A 23,587-nucleotide genomic window follows, 5' to 3' on the forward strand; every position below is an offset into this window, starting at 1 on the left:
ATACAGGTTAAATAAAATAGCCATTTTCACACATGAATACTGGAGGACAATCTGAACAATTTGGTCCAGTCTTTTTCCACAGGTACTGTTCACACATGCACCTCAGGAGGCTTTCTGCAGGAGGCATGGTCTCCCAGCTAGTAATGAGGGAACGGATGTCTACAGGCAGCATGTGAAGTAGACGTCACTATATTTTCTTTAAATGAGGCTCGTGTTGATTTAAAAAAAAAAACACTATCCGTATTTTATATAGCGCTTTACTGTATGTGGAATGATACCAAAGCGCTTTACATCATACATCACATTCACGCACTGACGGTGGAAGCTGCCATGCAAGGCGTTCAACCAAGACCCATCAGGAGCAATTAGGGGTTCAGTCGTCAGTTTTCTTCTGCATCAACAAAAGCAATTAGGGGTTCGGTAGCTTGTCAAAGGGCACCTTGACATGAACTCAACTTGGCCGAGGGTCAAACCGGCAACCCTCAGGTTACAAGACGACCACCCTACCTTGCCATGCTGAGCCACGCCACCCCTAGGTTTACTAAGGGGCCTGGTAGAAAATCTCCAGAGAAAGTTTGCAGTAAATGTCAGATATGTGTTTTCATTTGCCACCTCTCCAGAACATGTATAAAGCATTTAAGGATTCCAGTCCATGTGTGAAAGTGACTTATGACTGGATTATGTACACCCCAGCTTGATAGTTACACTACAGTAAAATAAATTGTATCACCAATTTTCCTCTGCATCAACAAAAGTAACCAAATCCTGAATAATATAATCAAAGCCCTGCATTAAACATTTTAATTTGGCCACAGTTACTATTATGTTTCACAGTTTTCCTCTAATGGACACACACTGCTCATTAGTACATACCGCTGGTGTGAAAATATATAATAGTATTAGTTTTACTCAATGTATTCAGGAGTCACTTGGAGTCTAATCAACTCATCCCCTCTTTGCAGCACCATAGTAATGTTATCACTGTTGCGGACAGCCTTGTAGATCTCTTCAGAAGTGTTTACTTTGGCCTTGTTTATCTCCAGCACAATGTCTCCTGGTAGCATGCCAGCTCTGAAACAAGTATGAAAGCAAATATTATTGATTACAAGCAACACAGTATTATGTCAACTACATCATCAATTTCTACATGTCATGGCAATAAATTAGGTGAGCATGTCCCGTCCCACATATCCATCATGGTAGGCGGTTGCGCTGCTTACCTGCTGGCTGGTGAGCCCGTGATGACTCTGTGAATCAGGATGCCGTGTGTCACATTTGGAAAAAATGGGTCTCTCAACTTCAACTGAGCAATGATGCTAAAAGGGACAAAACACAAACTCAGTTGGTTTTAAATGAAGTAGTCCATTGCCGATGTCTCAATGCTTCACTTCTTGCTGGCAGTTTTGATAGTAAGGCATTCACCTTGGTGTCAGTGTCAGCATCATAACGCCAATATACCGAGGCTTTGTTCCTGACTGGCCAAACCAAGAATCTTTGGGGACAAGAAAATTAAAAAAAAAAAAAAAAAAAAAGTTCACTCACTGTTTTTTTTTTTATAAAAACAATAAAAGCTGTTAAAAATTATGTGATGTGAAGTTATTGATTCTTTGATCTTACTCTGTTTTTTGACTGCTTGATCAAGAAAAAGTTTCACGCGATCAGACGGAATAGCAAATGAGATCCCTGCAGTGACTTTCATGGTGTTTATACCGATGACCTCGCCATCCTAAAAAAAAGCACATACATGAATAAATAGGGTGCAACAATATGTTATGTAGTTTAATTGACATTCGGTAAAATCTATTACATTTACATACAATTATTTAATGTACAGTAGGAATATAAAGTGAACCCTTTGTACATTTGCCTAAACACTGTACAGGTCTGATCATAACCTAGTAGAATGCTTTTGTGAGGTAACCACTGAAGAGTTTAGGTTTGAATTTAGATGTACTGACCATCCTTACTAACAAGGGGAAAAAAAGTCGAAGCTATAATTAGACTACTTCATACTGCTGCTACAATACATTGCTTGGCTTTCATGTTTGCTTCTTCTAAATGGGATTATGACAACTCCAGATAAATGCCTACTATTTCCACAAGCAGTAGGAGTATCAGTGGGAGTGTACATTAAAGACAGAAGGCACATTTTATTCTCCGCTTTGTTTTGATAGTAACTGGAAATCAGACTGGCTGTTTTAGAGCATTCAATGTGGAAAACCAGGTATCTATGTAATTCACACATATATTTATTTTACTTCATTATGTAGTGTTGTAACACGTGCACACTTGAATGTATAGAACACTTAAGCAGGAACTGTGACTCACCAGATTAATTAGTGGACCTCCAGAATTCCCAAACTGCAAAACAAATTAGTCACATGTGATGTGAAGAAACACACTACCCCAAGTCATATTAAGATTTGTTATTCTGCACATATGTTTCTTTTTTTATAATAATGAAAACAAATACTCAAAGAAATTTCCATCATGTTGTGGAGACATTTGTGTCCATTTTATTTGTCAATACGGGAGTAAAATATGTAAGATGGACGGTTTTTAACTGAATGGATTCAGCACGATTGCAGAGATTATTGAGATGCAGACCCAAACCCTTTGCCAGTCTGAGTTGGTTAGAGGGTGGCCTACTCCCAGACCTGTTTAGTGACCTGGGAACTTGGAGGCAAGCTGGAGTTTAGAACTGTAAAATGAGCTGATACAATTCTTAGACTGTAGAGAAATTAAAGCTTCTTCAATGTGAGATTTAGTGTCTTTAGTGGAGTTGTAGTCAGTCATTAAGGTGGTATTATTAACAATAAAGTGCCTGATTTGCATCTAAAGAATTCTTCTTTTCGTAGGCCAAAACAGTGCTGGAGCTGCTGAAAGGAGAGCAGAATATGCCCCCTATACCGATCTCTCAGGTTAACCTGCCTGGAATTGTACCAGGCCTTGAAACCTCGGTCATGGCAACCTGGCAAGAAATAAGGGCCATTCAGAACAGGAAGGAGAGATTTAGATGGACTCGGCCGTCCGAAGCACAAACAGACCTCCAAGCTTTGAACAAGCTCAGTGTAATGGGGTTACTGGTTAGTTTTTTGACTGCACTGAGCTCTGTAAAAACAGCTAATTGAACAGAGGACATTTGGATTGAGAGGTTTCGATATCGAGCCAAACTTACGTTGGATCATATCTGAGCAAGTCTGCTATCACACGAAGACGCATCGTAAGTTGTTAAAGTCGTAGATTCAGTAAATCTAAGCCTCTGTCCTGACTGGACATCTGGAGTTTTGCTATCTTAAGTCTGGGCTTCCTTTTGGTCCATATAAAAGCACTTAGCCAGCCCTCCAACACCTTAATAACCTTAACTGATAACAGAATAGGGATAATTTCTGAAGGATATAGCAGTCTGGGCAGAATATTCATTTTAATTAGGCCAATCCTGCCCATAAAGAATTTAAACTGAATTTACAAATATAAGGGGTCCTTATAATCTTGGAATAGATGAACAATATTCAGGAGCCTTCTCATGTTATCTGATTTATGGCCCTTAACAAATCCTGTCTGATCCTCCTTGACTATGAAGGAAAGTACTTTTTCATACCTTAAAGCTAGTATTTTGAAAAGTAGTTTCAGATCTATGCTAATCTGTATATTTAAAAACATTATATGTCCTTATATGTTCATTTAAACACTGAAAACAGGCAAACATACCAACTAAAAGTGTACTGCAAAATACTCACATCAATGGCTGCATCTGTCTGTATATACTCCATGTTCGGGTTGGACAAGCCCAGTTCTTTACTGCCTCTCTGTACTGAACTGATGATCCCTGATGTGATAGTATTTCGTAGAGCAAACGGGCTTCCCATGGCAACCACAAACTCTCCTTGACGAACATCAGACGACAGGCCAAGTTTGAGCGTTGGTAAAGGATTCTAAACAATTAAGAGGAAACAAATACAAGGAGCTGTTTAACTGCAGGTGAATAGCTTCCCACTTTATTTCCGCCCAGTTTTTCTCATTGCTACAGTATGACCTAAAACTTTTAAGTGACCTGATCCATTATATTGTAGAAATGTTTTGTTAGTCTAAGGTTCTTCTACCACACGACTGATTTTAACTGGTGTCTATCACATTCTTTTAGTAAACTATCCAAATCGCATCAAACCTGAAGGATAACATTAACATTAATTTCCCATAATCTCTCAATTCTATTCAGGGTCACAATACATATTTAACCAGTAAAATTATGAGATTTAAACATTCTGATTAAAATGCTTTTAAAGTGTTGCTAGTTTTGATTACATTAAAAATGCAGAATTCATATTAATTACTGAACTTTACAAGCCATAAATGAACCAGAAATCTAGCTGTAAACTTTTATCCATCACCCTAGTCTCTGTTTTTGTGCTCTGTTTATTAATTGTAGTTTGTTTTTGTTACTGTTCTCCTTTTCCATCCTTGCCTTTTTACAAAGACAATCTTAGGTTTTCCTTCCTTCCACCTCTGCTGGGAACAACTATGGATTCAGTTACTCAAGAAACTGAGCAAGTTTCTTTAACACATGTCATTGTAATAGTTAATTCCTTACCTGTGCAGCAATTTTGATGGTGGCAATGTCTGCCACAAGATCTACATCCTGTACTGTTGCAGAGTACACATCTCCATTAGTGAGCTTCACACGCACACCTCGCTTGTTTGCCACAACATGAGCATTGGTAACAATGAGACCGTCACTGCTGATAATAAAACCAGAGCCATTTGACACTGGGACTTCTCTTCCGGTAAATGGATGTCTGTAAAACAGCAAAAGCAGCTGATGTCACTACATCTGAAAGTAGCATTCATCACTGGGTGAGTTTATCATTATATAAAAACAAAGATATTATTTTCCACATTGAAAGAGCCCCCAGAAGCTAATACAATAAGGACTTTGCTTGTAAACCTATGTATTTAGTATTCAAATGCTAAGTGTTTGTTTAAACACATTAAATGCTTTATAATCTTCTGTTTCTAACTGGGCTAACAGTAGGCCGTGTAACTTAAAATGGACCTTTCACATGCTATAATACAAGATTTTGTAGTCAAAGAACATTTACAGTATTACTACACAGTCGTTAATTAAATTTTGTTTTCCACAACTACTGTTTATTTCACACAATATGAATTAACAGTTACCTTTATTTGCATTTGTCAAGTTTATCCTCTTTCAATTTATACTTCAACAAAACTACATCTCACAGGGAAATGTTGTACTTATCCCTTCATTTTGAGAAGATAATTTGAGCACGTACGTTGGTTTAAGGAGTATATTTTACAAAATAGATCACAAACACCACGTATAACCACTCACCTGCCCACGATTTCTATGTACACGACAGCTGGAGTGGACTTCTCGACTACATCTGCAATAAAGTTGTATTTAAAGCGGGGACTATCAGGTTTAAATGGAGAGGCACACTGAGCCGAAGGCAAAATGAGTTCAAGAAACTTCTTTGGGGTTTTTGTGTCCTGCTTCTCGTCCTTTTGACTGTCCAAAAACGCCGCACCGCAGAGCCCCAAACCCACCGATATGGACTTAAACCAGGATGAGTTGCTGTTCTGATCATCTCTTCGATCCCATGAAGGAGCTTCTCTGACGATGTTTGTGCTTCCCTCTGGTCCTTCGTGGTTACAAATTACAACAGAGACCACCTGTTTTACTTTCTTTTCTGCCAGAGTTTTAAGTTCACGGTTGTGACACGGAGCATATGTCCTTATTGCTGACAGAAAACAGGTCCTGACAGCAGTTGCTGCCATGTTGCATCACTCACTCACGGCTTAGGAGTTTGTAGACAGTAAAACAACAGTTAATATGTAAATGTAACTACAATGAGATATATATTTTGTACGAATAACAATAATCGATCTTTAAATATTAATAAAAAGCAATATAACAAAACACTTCCAAAATAAAGTCGCCCTTCTTCCTGATTTTTCAAGCGCTGCGGTCACTACAACCGCTCAAGCCAATGTCCGTGATCTGCGCATGCGCTGTAGGCCATTTCTTCTTTTGTTCTTTTTTATTGCTCCGATCAGATACTGTACGCACTGCCCTCTAAAGGACAAAAGGTGAATTATTTGTAACGCAACAAATGTACACTTCTCTCGCGAAGCAGTCTCAACAAGTGCATTTGTTGGAGTGGCGCAGGAAAATGCAATACAGCCTGGATATTAAACATACATTTAAAAAATAAATAAATAAGACAAAAATGTAACAGGATATTATCAATGTTTAACATTATATGTTTTAAAGCTACTTTTATATCGCAGCTTAAATATGGAAAAATAAGTGTCACAGAAAAATGAAACGTATTAAAGACTAAAAATGCAGGAACACATACATTAAACATTAATGAGTAGAAAATCCGTGGACATTAAAAAGAAAAAAAAGAAAAGTAAATGGTAGAACAAATAAATATGAAAAGCCATGGATCCTGAATTGAGACAAATATACAATAAAACCATAATCATTGTTGCTAAATTAAATGTAAAACTCATCACATCTTACTAAAACATAACTATGAAAATAAACGTTTTCACTGTAACTGAGCATCATTTCTCACACGTCTCACTTTTGCAACAAAGAAAACCCCCTGACAATCGACTGAGAACTTGATGAGTTATGGTCACTTTTATTCCTTTTAAACAGGTGTGCCACGGCAGGGGTTCTTTTTTCTGCACAACACCGGTTCAAAATGGCGGCCCCGCGGCTCGTCGATGACGTCAATGATTCCAGTGCCGTTAGCGGCATTACAAAGAAATGCAGTACAACGCCCCTTTTATTCTTTTTAAAATAATAATTTTATTGATGTCTTTTCAATATGATAAAAGCACAATCTTATACAAATACAAACACGTCATATATTGACACAGGTATCACATTATAAATACAAACATCAAAATGTAATGATTTAGACGAACAAACCATAAAAAGGAGGGGGGAAACTTAGGAAAATGTTCATTTTGAAAAGCTCGAGAATTTATTATTATTTTGGGGTTTTTTCTTTCTCTTTTTTCTTAATTAAAACTCAATTCATTGATATTTTTCCAAGTCATATTTAGTGGATATAAAATCTAGTATATTGATCCAATTAATAATAATAATAATAATAATAATAACAATAACAACAACAATAATAATAATAATAATAAATATTTCATTATTCGAAAAATAGGGATTATTAAAATAATCTTTTTGGTAATCACATATCTATGAGGGAGAAGTTCTCAAACACAAAGGAGGAAGAACGGAAGCGGTGGTTTTCTTCAGGAAGTACGTCACCGGATTCAAGCCAAAGCAACAGTGAGAATTTAAAAAATGCGGGCTAGTAACCTAGCTGCTAGTTATATTTTGGATGTGTCAAAATTCGTTCGACCATGGCTTCTTTTAATTTATTGCAGCACGCAGATCGAAACTTCCAATCCCCTGCTAAGGTGTTTGCAATGCTAAAATCCAAAGTTCAGAAGGAAGCGAAGTGCGCAAAGGAGGGACTTTTTATAAGTCAGGATATATCGTGTAACGTTAGCGAAACGCACGGAGCAGAACTTTACTCGCCCAGGGAAAATGCAGCGAATTCCCGGATCGCGGAAGAGCTCAATGAGAATAATAGGAATAGTAGCTATCGTAATGAAGCGCAGGCCTTGACTTTGTCGCCCATATCGAGCCCTAAAAAATATACCTGCTCAGTCATCAGCGGCAGACGTCTGGAGGAGACGTCTCCGGGAAATGAAAATGTACGTGGATACACACGAAGAGACAGATTTGTCATGGAGTCAACCGCTATTTCTCAGTCCCTCTCTGTAGTAAACAGAAATCACATCATCGACACGGGAGGTTTAAATGTGCCCAACAGAACTCCAGTGAAGAGACCAGTGGAAAACTATGGGAAGAATGTTCTTTATGCTAAATGTGGTCCTCTCAGCAAAGCTATGTCTCCGGGAAAAGCCTATTCCCCAGTGGAGAATAGCTTGCGAAAATGGGAGCAACAACAATTTCGTAAAAACTGTAGAATCACTGAGAGAAATGACGACATGCAGTCGCCGCAACAAAGGAAAACCTCTGCTCAAGCTGAGGACTACACCAACAACAACAGTTGCATGCAGGATTTTGGAGGATTGTCCTCTAACCAACCAGAGATGCTGCATGAGCCCATGTTCCCACCAAGATCCCCCATAGGGAAATGTGAGTTTTTGTAGCACTTCCTCCATCGTGACATTATTTAGGAGAAATTTAAATCATTCTTGTTTAATGTTTATTATGAAATTATGAACAGGTTTAAGTGTTATTCAGAGAACACTTCCTACAATGTCTCCTGCCAAGATGTTTGCTTACATGAAGGAGAGGGAAAACAAAAAGGAACAGCAGGATGTTCAGAACAGTTGCAAAATGGACCTCTTTGGTCCAGGTGAGTGGAGAGAGCAAACACACATTTTTTTTTATTATATTTATTTGTGTGTGTGTATGTGTGTAATCCTGCACAACATGGCTGTGTTTATGATGAATGATCTTTTCCATAGGAAACCTGCATCATTCAGGAGACGCTCCTCTCTCCACAGCACACAATAGGGGTGAGATGGAGAACATTGCCCTTGAAAGTGTTAAAAAAAGGGAGCTTCAAATTCGCCTGTGCAGAATAGACTCAGATGTCTTCCCATCAGACCCTGGCTGCTCTGCTGATGTCTCGGTCCCTGCTGCACCACCTCAGCCTGTTTTATTGGAAGACTCACAACTGCTCAATTCTCCGCAAATTTCCATACCAAAGGCACAAGACTCCATGTTCAAGCGCAGCTGTGGGCTCAAGCAAAAAAAAATCCCACTTGTGAGTAAAAATAGATACTCTTTAAGTAAGACACAACAAGACTAGTTAGTTCTGTGATTTTTTTTCTTCTTCTAAAGATGCAGTGAAGTAAATGAAATATTTAAATATGCCTTTTCAATGATTGGAATTTGTAAAGTGTACAGAAATTTAAAGTTTACCCATCCAAACATTTTGGTTCCTGCAGTTATATGCATTTAATTATTGTTTTTTTTCCCTCCTGTTTTGGCAGGAAAACGTGATTTATCTCAGAAAGTGGTTCCTGAGGAAAAATCATCAGGGCCTGTTTGTTAATGGAATCCATGAGTAAGTCTTTTGGACATAGAAAAAAAGTTAGATTTTATATTCAGGATTCAGACATACTGTTTAATTCCAAAGCTGCATCTCTTTTTTGGTTGTTTTCACTTGTCTTAACCATGCAGTGAAGACAACATACCATGGAACAGCAACATCATAGTGGACAGAATTTCCAACTCTGTGCTGAAGACGGTCTCTGGCAGAGTTTACATCTTAGTCGGGAACATGAAGATGGATGTTGCTTCTGGTGAGCTTCGACACGAAGACAGAAACACACCACGTAATCCAAAGTTAGACATTAAATGGACTAATATTCTTAAATCGGCCTCTCACATTTGCTTTCAGAGTTTCCAAAGTGGCTTTTGAAAAAGTTTGCAAGTGGTTTTCCCCAAAACTGGAAGACACTTTATGAGAAGTTTCTGCAGGAGTCAAAAGAGTGAGAATCTTAGTTTTACTTCTAGGCTCTGATACAGAGAAAATTTGGTTTTAGGAGGAAAATCAAATAGCTAAATTCTTATTTGCCCCATAACAGAACAGAGAGAAAGAATGACAGGAAAGACATCAAAGCAAAAACGAATCCGGAAGCGTCCTCCATCATCCGTTCTGTCAAAGGTCACAAACAAAGGTCCACAAGGACACGTAAGTAAAATCTTCAAGTTAACGGACTTGTTGTATGACACTGATATTCTGCATTTAAATTGAGGCTGACTGCACCAAAAATGTTTGTTTTGTATCCCATTTCTCATCCTTAGCTGAGTTTTTTTCCCCCACACACTCCTTTTCTACACAAGTGTCTCGAAGTGGCCGATTGATCAAGCCACCTCTGGACTACTGGAAAGGAGCGAGAGTCATTCTAGATGCGCAGATGAATGTTATTGTCCATGAAGGCTACGATACTTTCCAGTCTGTAAGTATTTAAAGCTGAGAACACAATGGTTGCATAACAGATTGGGGGCCAAATTTAATTTCTTTCTTTATCTCACAGGATACCTCTGTAAAAGTATCTCCCAGGGCAACACCGAAGCCCGTCTGTGTGATTGTTCCCAGTTGTAAGTGTATATCTGTCTGGAGAAATGTAGTTTTAGCACTGAGATCAGTTTCCTGACACACTGCTCTCTGTGCTTCCAGGTTCGAAGCAAGGCGAATCAGCTAAAGACAAAAGAACTTCAGTGCCAGAGAAAAGAGTCAATGAAGTCCGCAACAGTAGGAAAGCTGTGGTTAGCCCTTATAAGAAGCCCACCACTTTAATAGAACCTACTGTGGAGATGCTTAGCAGCCCTGAGGAGTGGTGTGGTAGAAGAACAACGTCCAGCCAAAGAGAAAGAAGGTTGTATGTGAATGCTGCCCCACAAAAGCAAAGTGAACCTTCAACAGGGAGGTTAAAACAAACACACGGCATCAACAGGCCTTCAGAATGTGTCTCGGCGAGAAAACGAAATGTCACAAATTCCCCTGAATCTTCTCCAGCCCCCAAAAAAACGGAGCATCTGTTATCTGATGAAGAATTTTCCAGTAAGGAAAAGAAACCAGTGCAACAAGTTCATCATAAGAAACATGGGAAGTATTATAAAAAATCACCAAAGCGCTCACCAAAGCGCTCTAAGAAGGGAAGAGAGGCACAGGGGATGCGAACCAGAGAAGCAAGACAGCGTGATGAGGCACAGAAGGGCAAAAGCAGCTCAAAGCCTTTTCTCAGATCTCAACAGTCTAGCCAGAAAGCCCACACAAACAAAGGCAGCGCCATTATTCCACAAGATGAAGATGAGTGGACTGAGGCAGAGCTTATGGCTCTGCAGAAGTAAGTCTGTATTGTCACAGATGAGAAAATGGAGAGAATCGGAGAATTTACATATTTCTGTATCTCCACAGGTGTATTGATGTATCTTTGTGTCTGTTTTCTAGGGCTGTGTCCTACTATCCTAAGTACGCAACGGGTTATTGGGCAAACGTAGCGAGGATGGTAGGAACACGTTCTGCAGAAGAGTGCCACAAACAACACACGTCTCTGGGAACATATCGCAGTCCCGCTAAAAGAGCCAGTAAAAAGGTGGCAGCACCTAAACCTCCAGGTAACCCTGCATACAGTTAGCAAAAACAATATAAAAGAATATTTGATACAAGCAAAGTCTTTGAACTTGTGTCTATTAATTAAAAATCAGTTGTGATTAGATCTGAGAGGCTGTGAATCTGTGTAGTTGCAGAGCGTCCAGTGATATCTGCCCGAGTGGGAACCTTGAAGAGAAAGCAGCAGGTGCGTCAGTTCCTCGAGTCCCAGCCCAGAGAGGACATGGATGATGCTTTTAGCTCAGCGTACATGCAGAATAAACGCTTTGAGGTTCGTCCAATTCAGTTTTGCAGAGATTTTATGAGTGACTGTGACATTGAAAACAAGGAACAAACTGTCCATTTTTATTATTTTTTTTTTTAACCTTTCTGGACTCTCAGATCCCCTCCCTGTGTCTGAGTGACGATTGCAACTTTCAGATGTCGGACATGGAACCGCAGACCCCGATGTCATCACACTACCCTGAGGTGAAGACTCCTCAGTGTCTGCTTATCACTCCTGGCATGATGGGATCTCCGAATGCGTAAGAGCTTGACTCCTGCATCTTAAATTTGTAATTATCAGCTGCAGAAAAGTGATGGCCTCATTTGTTTATTTGTCTTTCTTTTTTCTTCTTTCTTAATTTCAAAGAAACCGTGATGATAAATATGTCTATCAACTACAAAAAAGGATGAAAAAGAATCAGTTTGATGTGTGCAAGAACTCCCCTTCTTCAAAGGTACTGACTTCTGAAGACAATTTCTTTTCAGAAATTTAATTTATGTGACCTTTTCTCTGTATGGGAAAATCACCTCTTTCCCTTGTTTCTTTCAGAAGTTTACACCCACACCATCATTGAAACGAAGAATGAGACGATGTGGTAACACAGGTACGCACCCAATATCTGGGTCATGACTTTAGTCCTGCAAAGGGAAAGTAACAGTTATTTAAAAATATAATGAAAGTCAAAATAAGTGTTTTTAAAACACAAAATGGCATAAACTTCAGAGGAATTTTTTTAAATCCTTGCCTGAAATAGGAAATTTAGCCGACATGAATTTCTATTTCATTTTTATTTCTTTTTGTCCACACCTCAACCTTCAACCTGACTATTTCTTTTTTTATTTATTTCTTTTTTCTCCACCAGAAAACGACTCCCTCGTTGTTTTTGAAATGCTGGGAGAAAACAATGGAGCCCCCTCTGAAAGTGAAGAGGAGGAGGATTACTACTTCTCAGATAATTGATTGCAGGCGGAGTTTAACACTCGAATCCCAATGAGTTTAACATACTACAGATGTGACTTTGCCTTTTTTTTTATCATCAAATGTACAGATAGGATTAAAATTTGAATACATTTGTTTGCAAAATGAATAAATAAAACCCACCTTGACTGATTCTCGTGACTTCCATTAACTCCCTGTAAATGTTTCTTGTTTAAAGTCTTTTTTTAGACTTGTTTTTAATTTCCTGATTAATAAACTTTGTTTTTTCTATTTGATGGTTTCTACATTGTTTTGTGAAATATTTCTTTATTCTGGAACAAAACTGCTGGTGCAGATTAAGCAAAGTATTAACTTGCATTCAAAGATTTCTATCACTTAAAGCCATGGTGGCAATATGAAAATGAAATATAAAATCCCTTTTAGGTTTTCTTTTGTGCTGTGGAAAAGAAATTATTTAAATCACATTTATTTTATATTTAAATCATTGTTAATTTTATTTCTACAAAGCCTAATTTAGCTTTGAGAGGAAAATAACCTGAGAACTGTCCCACCAGACCACACTCTGCAGTCAAAAGTTATAAGATTTGCTAATGGGAATAATATATACCATTTGTTGCTGTTAAAATGTGTATTAACCTATTAACCATCTTGTAGTTGCATAACTAAACAAGCGTCCTACTTCCAAATGTCATAAGACTAAACATGAAAATCAAGTTCTGCTTTGGGAAGCTTTTGGTTTCACTCATTGTTTAGTTATGTTAGAACCAGTTGTTGTAATATAGTTTCATAAGGTCAATCCAGCACATTAGAAAATGACACAGAAATATTACTGATTCTACTGGCACGGAAAGACCTTCCATCTGCATGTAGATGATACTGTACCACAGTAGTCCCGCTCTGTTATCTCCCTGACATCTTTCTTTTCTATTTTGTTTCTTTGTAGTTTACATGTTTACACACACACATATATATATATATAAATACTTGTTCAGTCAATTCTTCTTGGTTGTCACTATATCTGAATATTGCTCAGTGTATCATTATCAAGGTAATGTAAAAAAAAAAAAAAAATGAAAAAGATATGTTAAAAAAAACTACAACCACGTTGTTGTTAATCACGTGAAAGCAAGTCACGTGATCCCCTGCGTCCTACTGCATAACTCGCTGCTCAGAGAAAACAGGCAGGTTTACGAAGAGGCAGGAGGACACCATGAACACACTGTGAGTGCTTCAAATCAGTTCAGACTTCTTTTCATGATTTAACATTAAAAAGAAACGACGCCGCTAAAACGAACGAAATGAGTGTTGTGAAGCATGTTGTGAATATTTCTGATGACCTACATAGATAGCTGCTGCTAACGTCGCAAGTTAAATAGCTAGTGTGACTTTACAGTTCCTGTAAATAACGAGTTAGACAAAGGTTGTGTTAAGAAATGTGTTTGCTTTTACGTTACCTGTTTAGCAAGTTCAAGTTTATGCTTTTGTCTTAATGACCCTGGAATAAAACATTTTCATTTGTATGTTTTCTTCGATCTTCCGGGTCTCTTTAGTTGGAAATAACATCTTATACAATCTATCTTCTTAAACTACTGTATCTCTCCAGCAGACAGGTTTTCTGCATCCCCTTATTATTCAACTCATTGGTCTGGAGTGGATATCTCGAAAATGACCAAGATGTCTTGTGAGTGAACTTTTATTAGTATTTTTATTTTGATTTCTCATATTTAACCAAGATTATTTTCTCTTCCTATGAAAATGTTTTATTATATACAATTTCAAGGTCAAGCTTTATTGTCCTTTTATTGATAGAACAGCCTTGTAATAAACACTTGTGTTCATTACATGTTCTGTAAACTAGTATATTATAGCATCACTAAATAGTTTTTCACTTTTCTTTCAGGATACCAGAGGATTGGACAGATGTGGGTCGAGTTGAACCATCAGAGGAGCTGGAGCTGATCTTTGCCTTAAAGCAGCAGAATGTCCAGCTGCTGGAGGAAACGCTTGGACTACTGTCAGACCCAGATTCAGCTCAGTATGGTAGGGCTCAGACTGTTCTTGAGCAACCAAAATGCAGGATGTGGGAAAAAACCCACATGCACACTGACTTGATTCGCCTTTTACAGGTAAATATCTCAGCCTGGAGGAAGTAGCCTCTCTTGTGCGTCCATCTGAACTCACACAGAAGATGGTGCGTCACTGGCTGCAGAGCCATGGGATTTCAAACTGCCTGACTGTTCACACTCAGGACTTTTTACAGTGCACCATGACTGCAGAGTAAGCACATCTTTTTTTGGCTACATTTGTTCCTGTTACCGGACTAGCTTGGATTTGATACAGCTAACACTTAGTGACTTTTTCTGCACAAGTTCCTTATAGATATAAATCTTGTGTGAAAGTTGTGCTTGTGCTTATGAGGCATTTCCTCTTTCTGTGGTTAAAAAAATCACATGCTGAAGCCTACAAACATTTAGAAAGCCAGGTCAGTTATCAGAATATTAAGAAGATGTAAACTTCCTGGGAATTATTGCTCTTCAGTTTGAAATAAAATCCTACAATTTTTTTTAACTCAAAGATTTTGTTTGTGTTGGCCACATGGAAATATATTTGTTAACATTTTTTTTACATTAAGGGCTGCAGAGATGCTACTTCCAGGAAGTAGGTTCCATCGTTATACCAGAGATGGCCACTCTATTGTGAGGTCTTCAGCTCCATACTCTGTTCATGATGATATTCACCAGCACCTTGATTTTGGTGAGGACCATTTTCTTAGCTGGAATTTGTTTTTGCATCAACAAATAACATATAAGTAGGTTTAGATCTGTTCTAACTGCTGGTTTTGTGCATTCACAGTTGGAGGGCTTCACCGTGTCCCACCTAGAGGGAAGGACCTTGGCAAGAAGCAGCGGAGATCAAAAGCAGGATTGCACCTTGGAGTGACTCCTGCCATCCTGAGGACTCGCTACAATCTGACAGCAACTGATGTGGGATCAGCTCAGAACAACAGCCAGGCTGTAGCCCAAGTATGATCCACTTATGAGATCAGTTTGTGATTAAATGTTAAGCACTGCTTCTAGACGCAAGCGTCAGTTCTGATGATATGATCTGATCATGACTTTGTGTACTTTTTAAAAAAAATAAAAATTAGCTAGCTCTGTTTTTGTCTTTTAGTTTTTGGAGCAGTACTACCACCCTGCTGACTTGGCTGAATTTATGAAGCTCTTTGGTGGGACCTTCCAACATCTTTCAGAGGTGGATCGAGTTGTAGGCACCCAGGGAGGAGGAAAGGCTGGTGTGGAGGCCAGTCTGGATATCGAGTACATCATGAGCACAGGGGCAAACATTTCTACATGGGTTTTCACTAATCCAGGTCAGAATTAACAACTCATTGTTAAGCTTCTCTTACATAATTTAGTCTTTTTGATTATCAAGAGCATAAATATGTCAATGGATAGACTACAGTTGAAAAATATAATCAGAGTTTTAGGATAGAAATATAATGTGTTTTTTTTTCCAAGAATATTTTTAAACTTATTCTCACAAGCACAGTTTCTCATATTTAATTTTCTTTCTTCCCCCTCTGTCTTCCTGTTTACCTCCAGGTCGTCACGAGTCACAGGAGCCCTTCCTCCAGTGGATGGTCATGCTCAGCAACATGTCTGACCTGCCCTGGGTCCATACTATCAGCTACGGTGACGATGAAGACAGCCTGTCTACAGCCTACATGACACGAATAAACACAGAGTTTATGAAAGCAGGTGTCAGGGGGATCTCATTGCTCTTTGCCTCTGGTCAGTATTGGGGGAATTCTTCAGATAACATTTGTGTTTAATTTAGAGATATTCAGGAACATCTGTATTGTCAGCACAGTTGGTGCCCTGACAAAGCCTTGTTTTTGTGTGGGACAACTTCAATATGTTATCAATAGAAATTAGATTTCACAAGTCACATGTTAGAATTAATGCTACGTTGTGACTACATACAAATATTGAAAAGTTTTTTTGGTTTAATGCCTCATCAGGTCTGTTGAAATTATATTTCTTCAGTGCACAACACTACTTAAATCAAGAACAGGAATGTTTCTTTTCCATTATGGTCTTAAGAGTATGTTATGTCACAAGAATGATATTCATGGTCTCCTTGACAACATGTCAGCTGACTGAGACCTAAATCCATCCGTTCTGCCAGATCATTATTTCGTTTGAAACATGAACGCATTGTTGTATATTTAAGAAGAACACTTATGATCTCAAACTGGTTATGAAAACATGAAATCTTCTCTCTTGTAGATTTATCTGTAGCGTGCAACAACTCGATAACTCTAAGTTATGTTTGCTGCACGATTACCTGTAACATGATTCACATTCTCTCTGATCTTGTGTCATGCTCAGGTGACAGTGGTGCTGGATGCAGACATATGGACAAGCAACAGAACTCTTTCAGGCCCAGTTTTCCTGCTTCAAGGTAACTCTTCGAATTCTGAAAGCTGCTTCTTTTACGTGTTTAACCTCCACAAGCTTGTTAGTGGGGAATCTATTAAACAATGTAAGTGGGTGGAGGTGGAGGTTAATAAACATAATCTTATAAAAGCATAATAGCTTGAATTTCTTCTTGCCCCCAGCCCATATGTGACTACAGTTGGAGGGACATCATTCAAGAACCCTTTTAAAGTCACGTATGAAGTCACAGATTACATCAGTGGAGGAGGTTTCAGTAACGTTTTCAAGATGCCCGACTACCAGGTACTAATATTGGATCATCAGCTCTGTCAAATACAGCTGTTTTGCCATCCAGTTATCGGTGATATGTCTTTTGTGATCACTGTTTTATTTGTTGTGTATGTGTTGCACAGGCCAGCGCAGTGGAGGGCTACCTGAAGACTGTTGCAGCGACTCTCCCTCCTCAGTCTTACTTCAATACCAGCGGCCGGGCCTACCCGGACATGGCTGCCCTGTCTGATAATTACTGGGTGGTCATCAACAGAGTGCCTGTCCCATGGGTGTCTGGGACCTCGGTAAAGTATTTTTAAAATTATTAAAGTTTATTCTAAATAGACATTTGATGGTTTATCAAAGCAAACAAACAGTTCAAATTAATTTGATAATTTATGATTAACACTAAATTAATTTAAACTCGAGGATAAGCACATTTTAGAAAATGTTTATCTATTTGGAAAGAAGTCAAAATTATTACCTTTTAGTTGTCAAAACAAACTGAGATGAACATGTGCTGCCTCTAAGCCCTTAAGAAAAAAAAGGTTGTTGCAAAAGACTAACAGCCATATGATTTGGAATATTATGCAAATGTTTGCATTTGCAGGTTGCGGACAAGTTGCCACATTCATCACATTTTTCGAGAAGTATCTGGAACAAGAGTTAAATTTGTTTTTGGTTCTGATTTCAACTTCCTTGTGGTGCTTGTGTATTGCTCAACCCTCAAGGCATCAACCCCCGTCGTAGGAGGCATGCTTTCCCTCGCAAATGGTCAGCGTTTGTTGAAGGGCCTGCCCACCCTGGGCTTTCTCAACCCCCGGCTCTACAAGCTCAAAGGACAGGGCTTGTTTGATGTAAGTTATAACTGCAGACAAGCTTTTATTTTTTTTTTCTCTGATCACAATTGAAGAATAGAAAACCTTCAATCCAAAGACTGATAAAAGAAAATAAATAATTTCCTTTTGCAACCCATTTAGTTTTAATATAGTGGTCTAGTTCCTAAGCAACATGCATTCTTGTCCTCAGGTGACGGAAGGTTGTCACCTGGGCTGTCTGGATGAGCAGGTTCAGGGAAAGGGCTTCTGTGCTGCACCATCATGGGACCCTGTGACCGGTTGGGGGACACCAAACTACCCTGCACTGCTGGCTGCCCTCTTAACTGACTAAATGGATAAAAGCCTAAACACCTATGTTTGCTCTATGAGCAGCTACAAGACTCGCATCGGTTCTCTTGAAAAGGTTCCTGATGCCGACGACAGGACAGTGGAATTGTGATTATGAACTCTTGTTCTATTCCAATAAACATTCAAGGTTGAAACATGTCTCAAATCTCAAGACAAGCAAACTCCTATATATCACTTTAAGGATTTTTTTAATCAACTGCACCAAGAATTTTTTTCTTTCAGGCTTAAAACTGTAATTTCAGGTCAGGGATTTTTAATTCTGCAATGTAGTTTCCTCTTTCTGTTGTTCATTTTTACTGGCTTAGATTTTACCAATTATCTGTAGGACAACCTCAAAGAAAATGGGTATTAACAGGAATCTTGTGCTTTGAATTACTGCCTCAGAAATAGAAAGGTTAGATACTCAATGCTATGCATAATTGAAAATAAGATTTTTTTTTCTTAAATCTGGTGCCATACAACTCGGCTGGGATGAGCTAGGAACTTTTCATAGAATCTGTGTGCAATTTTAATGTCATGTGTATTTTAAATAAAACAGGAACAAATTTTGTGGCTTAATTGAACCTTTTTAATTGTATTTTTAGGTTTGGTTTGTTTGTTTGCTCTGCAGTCTTGACCTAACAAAATGCACTATATTGTGTGGGTTAAAGATGATAGGTTCTTTAAAAATGTAAAAGTGTGCTGTCATGCAGTGGTTTGAAAATCCTAAGCTAGAATGGTATTTTACATAGTGATAAAAATGGGCAATAAAAAAAACCAGGGTCACTTCAGTGGACCAGAGAGCAAAATAACATTTGAAAATTGAAACCAGTAAAATAAACCTACAAACAAAGCCTCATTTCCATTGCAAATTCTAATGTCTCACCTTAGCTTCAGTGTCACACAAAGAATATAAACTAACTACATTTTTGTACAAAAGATGTTACTTTCAACAACCGTTAGAAAACAAAGATGAATTAGTTTCACTTCCTTATTTTTCTGTTAACCCAAAGTAAATGTAGAGTTCTGTACTTTTTCCCAAACAACTGTTAACATGTTGAAGCAACCTCAAATACTACAGGCACATAGTTGCAATATTCCAGTGGAGTCATGCTTTAAACTGTTCCCTAAAATTTCCCCTTTAAAGCATTTAAACTTAGTCAACATCAGTCTTTTAACACACTGCATTTGTATCATGTATGGATATGAAACATTGCTGGAATTGCCTTCATATCCCAGTAAAATAAGCACTGGATGCTGTGCTGACCTGAGTGCTTTATTTGGAGCAGCTCCAGGATTTGTATCTTAATGACAATGAAATTAAAAAGCTGATTACTATTACACGTAAGTTATAAATAAAGATTTTAACTGTGAGCACAAATGACACATTCTATATAGGTGGTGCAATGGGGAAAACATTTTAATCATTGATCACTATTGAAAATCACATGGCTATGATCTACATATTTCTGATATTGCGTTGTAGAATGATGAAAATATCCAAAAACAACCCAATCTCCTTTAAATCACTGTCTTATGAAGGAGAAAGATGGGATGTAAAACAAACCTCTTCCAGGAAGACCTACAAATACAATCTTGATACATATATTACCGCTGAGCTTATGTCAAACAGTGTACAATATGCACACTTGGGGAAAGGTTAAAAAAAAATGTTAAGTTGTTACTGCGTATGATCAATGCAAATTTGACTGATTTGCAAAATTTTTTTAAATTGACTGCATTAAAGTATAAATACAATTTTAGGTGCAGAGTCATGAATTCATATCTTCTTAAGAAGAAACCGTAAAATGTTCCATCCAAAAGGGAGAGGCCAGGCCAAAAGGGTTGGGGTCATTACAAGTTCCTTGTTCAAACCCCCATGTGTATTATCAAAAAGTTCACAAAAGTAATTTTTTTTGTTTGAATCTACAAAGGGACTTATCTCACAATAAAGCAGGCCATCGAACACGAGTCTGTCAAGGAGCGGAGAACAAGGTCAAATCCTCCAGCTGCTTTTGCATTTAGCCTGGTTCATTCAATGGATAGCTCACTGGTTATTTTTGGCTTTAGCGTGTGTGAGAATGTGAGACTTCAGGTTGGTTGACTGAGCAAACTTTTTGTTGCAGCCATCAAAGGGACAAACGTATGGGCGGTCTCCAGTGTGAATGCGCACATGTGTGCGCAAGTTAAAGTCCAGGGAGAACCGCTTGCCGCAGCCCTCAAATGTGCACTGGAAAAGAAAAAGAGAGATTTAATCCAGCAACATGTCTCAAACATATATAAAATAAAACAAATACGAATAAGAATAAGCCAAAAATATGATGCTTTTTACAAGACAGATGAAAATAAATTAACATGCAGAAAGCAAAGAGACTTACTTGGAAAGGTTTCTCTCCTGTGTGTACAAGTTGATGCCTTTTCAGTTTTGAGCTCTCCACAAATGCTTTGCCACACTCTGCACATACATGCACGCGAGGCCCATGGGTGTGCAAGTGTTTCCTCATCGCCGAGTTGTCCCTGAACATCTTGGTGCATCCCTGAGAACAGAACCAAAATTAATGTGATCATAAAGCCTTTCAGAATCATCCATACACCTGCAATGTTGACAAGAAAGCAGTTTATGTGCTCCATTTGTGTCTTCTGGACAGAAGTGTAAACACTAATACAAAAGACAGGACATCACACTCACTTTATGTGGACAGGCTATCGTTCGAGGCGCATCATCTTCTTTTACTTTTCTTGGCTTCATTCTGCAACATAAATGAAAGTGCTCACTGTTTATGAATAAAACAGGTAATATTTAACACACCTTAATCTAATTTTAAACAAAAGGGACAAACATTTAACAATTTGGTTTGAGGATCAACACTTACGCTTACCGTGCAAATTCTGCCAACTGCTTGGGATCTGACAGGTCAATGCCTGGGATGCCTCCTGGAGGAAGCTTCTTTCCTGTCATGTATTCAGAATAATCTGGGGGAGAGTTTTCTCCTGTGATTTGCTCCTCGTGGTCTATGTCTTTCTTGTCATCTGAATAAATGAAGGACAATTTTAAAGAGTTTTATTTAACAGCCAATAGAATCATTTAAAAAAGAAAAAAGAATCTTTTGGTTGTGGCTATATATCAGATCTATTCCAAAAACGCATTCATTCTGTTACAAATATACCACCAGAATCAGTCACAAACTTATTGCTAAATATTTCCAGAGTATACCACCTATTCCGAATTCACTATTAGGCATGTGGTATTTACCTACCACAAATTTAATTTCATTATTATTTATTTATTATTAACAAATTGTGGAGAAACTGGCATAAAAATTCCTTGTAAGATATTTACAAAGTTTTAATTCGTGTTTTTTTTTTTTTTTGCATTCAAATAGTATTAGAAACAGGAACTTTAAAAATAATTACGGTTTTCACCAATTAACAGATAGTTGAGATAAAGCAGGGATTAACTTCAATAATGGAATTTACAAACGGATTCAACTTGTAATTAAAGCCATAGTGCCGAAAGGTCGGAGGGGTTCCTGAAGGCACCACTGCTACAGTTATCGCTAACTGAACTGCGCCACAGCGGCCTAGCGGAGCTACTCGCATTCGCTCCCACAGTCGCCGCCATCTTCGTCGGCCAAATAAACGCCATTTTTTCGGGCCGCCATACTTTCTAGACCGGGGAAATATGGCGGCGCCCATCGACACATAAAACATGGCTTCCTATAAAAACAAAAACATTTCTTGTGGAATTTAAGTGGCACAGAGTGGGGAAAAGAGCCCCACTTGAGTAGAGGACAAGGCCCCAGCTGGGCCCAGTCACACGGCACACGGTGAGAACAAAGCAACGAACCAGCTTGCAGGAATTCACTCAGGACTCTGATCTTACCCGATGCCCACATAGTGACAGAAAATTCCCCCTCCAAAGTCTTTATCTGGACCTGCTTCTGTTCCCATTTGCGTCCAATTTCTCCCCCACTCAAATAGCTCCTTTTGCCCGATTTCTTTCCGCTTCCACTTTTCTTCATCCGGCCTGTAGACGAGCTTTTCCCAGCGACAGTAACCAGAGTCTGTTCAATGTAGTCTTCTTCTACGGCAGGCACCGGGATAAGAATTTGGTCCTCAAAACCGTCATCCGTATGAAGTTCAGAGTCATCCTCGCCTACCACCTCTTCTCTTGTTTGCACCAGAATCACCTCTTGGTGTGGGTGAATTGAGTTTGGATCATCCGAGTCAAGAGGCTGTAAGGCGATCATAGGCTGGTGCTCTCCGTCGTCTCCAACAACTGTGGTCTCGATTGTCTCTACTTCAATTTCGTGCAGTTCAACTATTTCGGCTGGCATTTCTGACCCGTCCGTTTCTATGTACAAGGTGTCCCCCGATGCCATGGTGAAGTTTGTATTTTCACCTACTTATGTGGTATTTCTATTTTACACTGTAGCCTTTGCGTCTATCTACTCTCAGCCTTCCTCCTCCCTCTCCGACAACAACTCTCCAGAGCTGTAGTCTCGTCGCCACAGTGCTCTAGATATGAAGTCTCGCGTGAGTTGTGTCTAAACTGTGTTATGAGGAACTTTGCGGCGTTTAGTTAAAAAAAAAAGTTTACCCTTATTTAAATTTGATCCATGAATGTCTTGTTTGGTGTCAAGAAGAAAAAGAAAAAGAAATTCAGAGAACATTGTTATTTACCTAATAGCTCTGTACTGACAAATGCACTCTACAAAAGTAGAATTCAGATATCTATCTATCTATCTATCTATCTATCTATCTATCTATCTATCTATCTATCTATCTATCTATCTATCTCTCGCTCGCTCGCTCTCTCTCTCTCTCTCTCTCTCTCTCTCTCTCTATATATATATATATATATTCTGTATCTTGTATGTGCTAGGAACAGCTAAGATACTGCGTAGGAGGACCCTCATGCTCTGGTAGAGGATCTGAGCTTGAGATGTACAGACACCGAGCCTACCCGCGGAAGATGGGAGGTTGGGTGAGGGAAGAGTTGTAAAAAAATTAATTAATGAAAATTAAATAATTTAGTTACAGTTTGGTTCTAAACAACAAATTAATGCATGAAATAGCCTCTTGCAGGACTATATGCACATGGTATACAGCACACACACAGGCCAAATGTAGCGACAGTGATATAAATCCTCTGCCATTGTAGGTCACATTTATCTTAAATTGAAAGCCCGCATATTAACTAAAACAATGGCAACATTGTAGAGGACAGTATGCCACCATGATGTCCTGCCTGGACTGACCATTAAGTGGTAAAGGCCAAAGGTAATT

The 23,587-nt window shown here is 38.6% G+C and overlaps 4 protein-coding genes across 7 annotated transcripts; 2 read left to right on the forward strand and 2 right to left on the reverse strand.

The window, feature by feature from the left end:
* Window positions 1-88: 88 nt before the first annotated feature.
* On the reverse strand, window positions 89-6,026 carry LOC121630691 (serine protease HTRA2, mitochondrial-like). The gene is made up of 8 exons (XM_041971109.1): window positions 5,354-6,026; window positions 4,592-4,796; window positions 3,741-3,935; window positions 2,329-2,361; window positions 1,618-1,726; window positions 1,423-1,492; window positions 1,221-1,316; window positions 89-1,071 (listed from the first exon to the last, which is right to left on the reverse strand). Exons 1-8 carry the CDS (start codon window positions 5,797-5,799, stop codon window positions 906-908), a joined length of 1,320 nt encoding a protein of 439 aa, XP_041827043.1. The 5' UTR covers window positions 5,800-6,026; the 3' UTR covers window positions 89-905.
* A 1,314-nt stretch (window positions 6,027-7,340) lies between these two features.
* mis18bp1 (MIS18 binding protein 1) lies at window positions 7,341-12,692 on the forward strand. 3 transcript variants are annotated; one of them, XM_041972965.1, is made up of 17 exons: window positions 7,341-8,224; window positions 8,316-8,447; window positions 8,560-8,610; window positions 8,701-8,861; window positions 9,091-9,164; window positions 9,281-9,402; window positions 9,501-9,591; window positions 9,688-9,794; window positions 9,908-10,062; window positions 10,141-10,208; window positions 10,282-10,953; window positions 11,058-11,224; window positions 11,351-11,490; window positions 11,601-11,743; window positions 11,851-11,938; window positions 12,034-12,088; window positions 12,347-12,692. In XM_041972965.1, exons 1-17 carry the CDS (start codon window positions 7,420-7,422, stop codon window positions 12,442-12,444), a joined length of 3,129 nt encoding a protein of 1,042 aa, XP_041828899.1. In that variant the 5' UTR covers window positions 7,341-7,419; the 3' UTR covers window positions 12,445-12,692. The 3 variants fall into 3 exon arrangements, with proteins under 3 accessions (XP_041828899.1, XP_041828897.1, XP_041828898.1); XM_041972963.1 differs by having other exon boundaries at window positions 8,560-8,861; XM_041972964.1 differs by having other exon boundaries at window positions 8,560-8,861; window positions 10,141-10,204; window positions 10,284-10,953.
* Window positions 12,693-13,542: 850 nt separating this feature from the next.
* On the forward strand, window positions 13,543-18,877 carry tpp1 (tripeptidyl peptidase I). 2 transcript variants are annotated; one of them, XM_041971664.1, is made up of 13 exons: window positions 13,543-13,644; window positions 14,027-14,104; window positions 14,324-14,463; window positions 14,550-14,700; window positions 15,056-15,177; window positions 15,277-15,446; window positions 15,595-15,793; window positions 16,026-16,214; window positions 16,815-16,887; window positions 17,045-17,165; window positions 17,276-17,437; window positions 17,864-17,989; window positions 18,162-18,877. In XM_041971664.1, the coding sequence occupies exons 1-13, from the start codon at window positions 13,634-13,636 to the stop codon at window positions 18,300-18,302; spliced, it is 1,683 nt and encodes a 560-aa protein (XP_041827598.1). In that variant the 5' UTR covers window positions 13,543-13,633; the 3' UTR covers window positions 18,303-18,877. The 2 variants fall into 2 exon arrangements, with proteins under 2 accessions (XP_041827598.1, XP_041827599.1); XM_041971665.1 differs by having other exon boundaries at window positions 13,558-13,644; window positions 14,030-14,104.
* Window positions 18,878-19,700: 823 nt separating this feature from the next.
* yy1a (YY1 transcription factor a) lies at window positions 19,701-22,797 on the reverse strand. The gene is made up of 5 exons (XM_041971667.1): window positions 22,182-22,797; window positions 21,178-21,328; window positions 20,988-21,048; window positions 20,677-20,835; window positions 19,701-20,528 (listed from the first exon to the last, which is right to left on the reverse strand). The coding sequence occupies exons 1-5, from the start codon at window positions 22,678-22,680 to the stop codon at window positions 20,346-20,348; spliced, it is 1,053 nt and encodes a 350-aa protein (XP_041827601.1). The 5' UTR covers window positions 22,681-22,797; the 3' UTR covers window positions 19,701-20,345.
* Window positions 22,798-23,587: the final 790 nt, after the last annotated feature.

The sequence above is a fragment of the Melanotaenia boesemani genome, chromosome 20 (assembly GCF_017639745.1).
Source record: "Melanotaenia boesemani isolate fMelBoe1 chromosome 20, fMelBoe1.pri, whole genome shotgun sequence".
NCBI classification, from domain to species: domain Eukaryota; kingdom Metazoa; phylum Chordata; class Actinopteri; order Atheriniformes; family Melanotaeniidae; genus Melanotaenia; species Melanotaenia boesemani.

Coding starts and splice junctions, on each gene's coding strand:
- LOC121630691 (XM_041971109.1), bottom strand. CDS start 5,799: ATGGCAGCAACTGCTGTCAGGACCTGTTTTCTGTCAGCAATAAGGACA. Junction 2,362..3,740: donor AGACAGATGCAGCCATTGAT/GTGAGTATTTTG, acceptor TTTGTTTTGCAG/TTTGGGAATTCTGGAGGTCC. Junction 1,493..1,617: donor TCAAGCAGTCAAAAAACAGA/GTAAGATCAAAG, acceptor TTGTCCCCAAAG/ATTCTTGGTTTGGCCAGTCA.
- mis18bp1 (XM_041972963.1), top strand. CDS start 7,420: ATGGCTTCTTTTAATTTATTGCAGCACGCAGATCGAAACTTCCAATCC. Junction 10,209..10,281: donor GTGATTGTTCCCAGTTGTAA/GTGTATATCTGT, acceptor CTCTGTGCTTCC/AGGTTCGAAGCAAGGCGAAT. Junction 12,089..12,346: donor GAGACGATGTGGTAACACAG/GTACGCACCCAA, acceptor TTTCTCCACCAG/AAAACGACTCCCTCGTTGTT.
- yy1a (XM_041971667.1), bottom strand. CDS start 22,680: ATGGCATCGGGGGACACCTTGTACATAGAAACGGACGGGTCAGAAATG. Junction 21,329..22,181: donor TGTCACTATGTGGGCATCGG/GTAAGATCAGAG, acceptor TCATTTATTCAG/ATGACAAGAAAGACATAGAC. Junction 21,049..21,177: donor CAGTTGGCAGAATTTGCACG/GTAAGCGTAAGT, acceptor TTTATGTTGCAG/AATGAAGCCAAGAAAAGTAA.
- tpp1 (XM_041971664.1), top strand. Junction 16,888..17,044: donor CCCAGTTTTCCTGCTTCAAG/GTAACTCTTCGA, acceptor TCTTGCCCCCAG/CCCATATGTGACTACAGTTG. Junction 17,438..17,863: donor CATGGGTGTCTGGGACCTCG/GTAAAGTATTTT, acceptor TCAACCCTCAAG/GCATCAACCCCCGTCGTAGG.